At 38.3% G+C, this 6,000-nt stretch overlaps 1 protein-coding gene across 3 annotated transcripts; it reads left to right on the forward strand.

The window, feature by feature from the left end:
- Positions 1 to 1,917: 1,917 nt before the first annotated feature.
- LOC139573719 (C-type lectin domain family 4 member E-like) lies at positions 1,918 to 6,000 on the forward strand. 3 transcript variants are annotated; one of them, XM_071397503.1, is made up of 7 exons: positions 1,920 to 2,306; positions 2,500 to 2,590; positions 3,123 to 3,230; positions 3,312 to 3,617; positions 3,942 to 4,114; positions 5,236 to 5,363; positions 5,631 to 6,000. In XM_071397503.1, exons 2-7 carry the CDS (start codon positions 2,575 to 2,577, stop codon positions 5,773 to 5,775), a joined length of 876 nt encoding a protein of 291 aa, XP_071253604.1. In that variant the 5' UTR covers positions 1,920 to 2,306; positions 2,500 to 2,574; the 3' UTR covers positions 5,776 to 6,000. The 3 variants fall into 3 exon arrangements, with proteins under 3 accessions (XP_071253606.1, XP_071253604.1, XP_071253605.1); XM_071397505.1 differs by lacking the exon at positions 5,631 to 6,000 and having other exon boundaries at positions 1,918 to 2,306; positions 5,236 to 5,440; XM_071397504.1 differs by lacking the exon at positions 1,920 to 2,306 and having other exon boundaries at positions 2,422 to 2,590.

Here is a 6,000-nt window from a genome sequence, read left to right on the forward strand (position 1 = left end):
AGTGTTTTAGAATAACATTTGTTTTGGCCTTTCATAGATCAGAAATCATATCATATTCAGTTTACAAAGCAAAGCAGGACTTGTCTTCCAAGATTGTCTTCTTTCGATTTTGAAAGATCTTACTTAGCATATGAAGTACAAGTTTAATACATGGAATGGAAGTTTTTAATGAAATCACTGTTTTATAAACTATACAATACTTCTAAATCAGCAGCTTTAGGCACTTGATTAAATCTTTATTTAAAGCAGCAATCAGGAGTTGAAACAATAACAAAGAAATCCCCGCCCCTGTTTTGGTAAAAAAAAAAAAAAAAGCTGAGGGATGGGGCTGGAGAAATGTAACCACTGTCAAATTCATAGAAAGAGCCATGGATGCAATGACTGACCATCCATGATATCAAAATTATAGTTTTAACCATGTTATGGGGCTATATAGTGTTTATTTACATGTATTTTGATTACAAACATTGGAGGAAAACAAGCTTATAATTTTGGTTCTGATGAAGAATCACAGTTGAACGAAGCTCATGAGGCATTTATAAGTTATATTCTTTAAGAATCAATGGGTACATATCATTACTTTTAGTCCAAAATTGATTCCTCTTTAAGCATCATGCAAATGTGTCACATCACAGAGAGTAGTAAGGAAAGCTCATTGAGCAAAAGATGGGGTCCAATCCTTTATTCAGCCCATCAATTATCCAATAAGATTAATTTGATAACATTAGTTAATGTTTTACACAAAATAGTCTCAAAATCTTTATCAGATAAACTAAAACCATTGTGTACATATTTAATTAAATAATTGCAAATGTATATGCAGAGACAGTCTTCTACAAAACAGTAATGTCAATTAAATCATGAATTTCTCCAAGTGACTGACTCAGACACTAATATCAAAAATAAGAAGTCGTCCAAGAACAAAGAGGATTCAGCGGAGATAGAACACACTAACGTAGAGAAAGCAACCAATCAGAAACTGCGGTGGACTCCCCTCCAAAAAAGAAAAAGAAATTGGATGCAGCAATAGAGGAGAGCGAGATGAAGGGAGAACCTAAAATAAAAGGTAAAAACTAAACATGCAAAGAGGACAAGCAGACAGAGGACAGGTAACACAATGAGTTCATACCTCTAAAAAATAAATAATATGGAGCAAGATTGATGAGGACTTGCCTAAGATTCTTGGAGAGGCAAAGAGATCAGGCATTTAGGAGCTTGTGGTCAGAGCTCCAATGTTCACTTCTTCTCATAGACATATGAAACACAGTATATTTGAATCTGACATTATTGCAAAACCATTAAAAAATGTTTTGTGTCCTGTCAACAGACTTAACAATATACATTTTAGTGGAATGGATATTAGAAATCATTTTGTGTGCATCAACTGGTGATTATATACCGCTTCTTGTACGGGGGTCCTGTATTGTTAATATTCTCAACATGGATGTTTTAAACAATGCTACATCAGATAAAAGGTTGCTAGATATGAGCATAGTAGTGTCCATGTTTATTTTTAATAAACAAATGGCATAGCTATTTTCTCAGATCCATTTTGACCTCAATACTACCCTCTGGTGACAGTATTCAACATTGCAACAGCCCCACGTCCATATTGTACAGTGGCAACCCCGCTTCCATTCAACCTCCTAGGGTTGGCTCAATAGTGTACTGAAGATCTACTGCATTCATATGGGAAATAACTTAATATCTATTACAGACAAATTGGAAAACTGTTTTCTGACATCTTAGCAAGTCAGGGAATTTCCTTGAACTTGTAACCAGTCAATGTGGCTCGGTCTACTTATTTTTTTAAGAATCAATCAGTGACTGGAGGGTATAAGGAGGGTATGGCAAGTCTTCAGAGATATGCTCACCCTAAAACAAGAGAGGAATGAAAGACAATCGTATTTCTGTTTCCCACAGCTATAGAGCTTTCCATATTGAGTACCACACAGCAACGTTACCATCATGACACGTAAACATACCTTCTTCCCCTTTTGAGTCAGATGTGTGAATCTGTACAGTGAAATGTCTGTTTGTGAAGTAACCTCATCCCCAGGCTCAATTGCTACAGTGAGAGAGAGCCGGCTGGGTGGAGATTATCTGTGAGTAATTAATGCAAACCAGAGTCGACCCAGAAGTACTTATACAGATCCTATTGGGGATAACAACAGTAGTCACACTTGTAGAAATAAAGCGTACCGAAACACGCTTCAGACCAGCTTGAACAAAAAAGGGAATCAGGTGCTCGACTGAGGGACTTGAAAGTCCCAAAAAGCCTTCCTCACCCCAGGACACTTCAACAGGTAAATAACTACCTTTAAATAAACTGAAAAATAAAGAAAAGGCGCTTATGAAGGCATCCAATGACGAAACATAAGCCTGTTTGCTTTAAATGAAACAGATCAATGCAGACAGAGAACTATTTTTCTTTATTTTCCTGTTGAAAAGTCCTGGTGTAAGGAATGCTTTTTAACAGTAGTCGCACATGTATTTCAGACACCATTGGTTATGGTTTTATTTGTATCCGAAGGATGCCAGAAGAGCTGCATTACTCTACAGTGGTTTTAAAACATGTCTTCACCAAAAGGTGAGTCTTAGCATTTCTTTCTCTCTTCATCTATCTTACTCTCTTATAGTGCATTTCTACCAATTCAGCTCATTCTCACTGCCAGACCTAGCCCTAAAACGGTTTTATTTAAATCGCCATGTTTTTAAATGTTCAAGTTGATGGATGCTTAAAGCAAGCAAGCCAGTTATGGCAGCTATTTATTCCAGATTATTTGAATGTTTTACCAATTCTGTGTTGGAGAACATTGATGCCAAATGAATTGTAAATTAAGGTTTAATCAAGTACCTCTGTGTAAAAACGAATGAATAATCTCCCTCTCCCACGAAAAAAAAGAGGAAAAGGAAGAACACATGCCATATGTTGAAGTAAAGGCAAGGTGGAGTGCACTCAGTCAACCTGGTCCTGCCACAGCGTGTGTTAAATAAGAGCTCAATATCCACCATTTATTGTTCAATTATTTGACTCCTTTGAATAATAGCATACTGTCAGATTCACTAATGAAGCATATTAAAATGTAGCTATAATGCACTCCTATTTTTGCTATTCCTAGTGGAGGAGGGCCCTGCTCCCCACTCTCAACACTTTGGAGGAGTGGCAGTGTGTTTGGGGGTTCTTTGTGTCCTGTTGGTGTCAGCCATTTTACCTTTCTGTGTCTACTGTGAGTATGTGGATCATAAAGACACAATAATATGGAATTTGGAGAGGTGCAGGTTGAGTAAGCATGTCCTTCTCTCCACAGTCAGCACTGCCCTCTCAGAGCACAACACAAATTTGGTGAGGGAACTGGAGCAGCTAACAGATGAGCATATATCCCTACTGGCAGCCAATCAGGACCTAATGAATCTCTACTGCAAGCTGAGTGTAGCCAATCACATTTTGCAGAGCGATTACATCAATGTGTCTACTGAAAACCAGCAATTGAAGGCAGAGAGGATGAACTTGTCAAGAGACAGGGATGGGCTCAACTGGACTCTTGGGGTCATATTTCAGTTGAAGAATTTCCCAGTTGATAACTACTGCCCACATGAAGATGCCAACACCAAAGGTAAAGTTTCCATCCTTGTTAATATTTCCTCATTCATTTGAATTGCTTCATATGCTGATGGTCTAGAATGTATGTCACAGTGATACTTTGTTACTTTAAATGTCAAAAACACTATGTAGCTGGTCGTAGTGGTCCTCTGTTGCCCAGTTGATAGAGCATGGCACTTGCAATGCCAGGATAGTGGGTTTGATTCCCAGGACCACTCGTAGAACAAATGTATGCACGCATGACTAAGTCGCTTTGGACAAAAGCATCTGCTAAATGGTATACAGTATATTAATATTATTATATTACTTTGCATGTTTCATGTTTCATGTTGCACAGATAGAGAGTGCAATCCTTGTCAAGTTGGCTGGGTGCTGTTCCAATCCAGTTGTTACCTGTTTCTGCACATTAAAGTCCCCTTCGGTCACCTTTGGAGGACCTGGCAAGGAAGCAGACAGCACTGCAAAAACAACAATGCCGATTTGGTTGACATAGGCAGTCAAGAGGAACAGGTAGGACACTTCTACAGGTAAATGCTTTAAGGGAGATTCACACAGCCTTTAAAGGGTTACTCAAGCAATACAAATGTACAAAAAGTAGGAACCATATTAAAATGTGATATAGCTCCTGTATGTTCATGGAAACACCCTCATAACATGAAGTTCATTAACACTGCTACAACTGTGCTCCTTGTTATATGGTATGAAAGTGGTACTTCCTGTTGTCTCATTTTGTAGGCTAAGAATGGGCTTCAAATAAGACTTTTCTAACTTTTGGCAATGTGTCGTACTTCTTGAGCATCAAATATTTTGGAAAAGGAATCGGGTATGAGCTAATCAATACATGAATAGAATTGTGTATATATATCTAATACACTAAGTGTACAAAATATTAGGAACACCTTCCAAATATTAAGTTGCACCCCATTTTGCCCTCAGAACAGCCTCAATTTGTCAGAAAGTGGACTCTACAAGGTGAAAGCGTTCAACAGGGATGCTGGCCCCATGTGGACAATGCTTCCCACAGTTGTGTCAGTTTGGCTGGATGTCCTTTGGGTGGTGGAATATTCTTGATAAACACAGGAAACTGTTGGGTATAAAAAAAAACAGCAGAGTTCTTGACACACAAACTGGTACACCTGGCACCTACTACCATACCCCATTCAAAGGCACTTCAAAAAATCTTGCCCATTCACCCTCTGAATGGCACACACAGTCCATGTCTCAAATGTCTCTAGGCTTAAAATCCTTCTTTAACCTGTCTCTCATCTTCATCTACAATGATTAAAGTGTATTTAACAAGTGACATCAATAAGGGATCATAGCTTTCACCTGGGTTCACCTGGTCAGTCTATGTCATGGAAAGAGCATGTGTTCCTAATGTTGTGTACACTCAGTGTATGACCGCCTTTTCATGAATTTGATTATATAAGCTTGAAGCCCATTCAAAAGAAGTAGGGGACTGACAACAGGAAGTACTTTCATACAGTATTCTCTTTCATTTGGACCCGATAAGATGCATTTATCCATAACGTTTAGACACTGTCACACTGCCTCACAAAACTGTGGATTACTGTTAAATGTATCCTATATTTATTTTGATCTACTTGTAGTTTCCTTAATTTCTCATTCAGGAATTCATTCTCAACAACACTCAAGCCTACTATGATGAAGATCATGGGTACTGGATCGGCCTGACTGACATAGCAGAAGACGGTCAATGGCTTTGGGTTGATGGACGTAATCAGAATCTGACTGATGGGTAAGAACATTCCAAAGAAGCATGTTGCCTAAAACAATTCTTCACTAAGGGTTGGATTCAATCGGTATCGCGGAAGATTCGCAAAATTTTAAATCAATGTTCCCACGTTCGCAGACTGCATTCACGGTAAACGCTGCATGCCGGCCCAATTGGAAACCATCACCTTTAAATCTTAACGTGGCTCTTCCGCGATACATTGAATCCAGCCGTAAGTCATTATTTTTGGGGGTTATGTTTTTTCATTCATTGTAGGATTTCTTTTCACAGGTTTTGGAAGATTCAACCTGTATGGGGTCGCGATTGTGCTTTAACTAACCCAAACAATGCACCTTTGTCTAATTGGAATGCTGCATCGTGTGGCCAGAGAAACCGATGGATCTGTGAGAGTAAAGCATTAATATGGTCAGGGTAAATTGAGCCATGTTCACAGTCAAAAGATCTATTGTATAGCAGTGTATAAAACATTTAAATAGAACACTTGTGTAGGGCTTTCATAGGTTCCGTTTTTTATTTTAATAATTGTTGTTTTATAAACGATGCAATACTTCTAAATTAGCAGCTTTGTCACTTCATGTAAATGTACCTCATCAGAGAGTAGTAAGGAAAGTTAATTGAGCAAATAAAATGCATTACTGTG

Source organism: Salvelinus alpinus, chromosome 4, assembly GCF_045679555.1.
Source record: "Salvelinus alpinus chromosome 4, SLU_Salpinus.1, whole genome shotgun sequence".
Lineage (NCBI taxonomy): Eukaryota > Metazoa > Chordata > Actinopteri > Salmoniformes > Salmonidae > Salvelinus > Salvelinus alpinus.

Coding starts and splice junctions, on each gene's coding strand:
- LOC139573719 (XM_071397503.1), top strand. Junction 3,231..3,311: donor TTTACCTTTCTGTGTCTACT/GTGAGTATGTGG, acceptor TTCTCTCCACAG/TCAGCACTGCCCTCTCAGAG. Junction 3,618..3,941: donor TGAAGATGCCAACACCAAAG/GTAAAGTTTCCA, acceptor CATGTTGCACAG/ATAGAGAGTGCAATCCTTGT.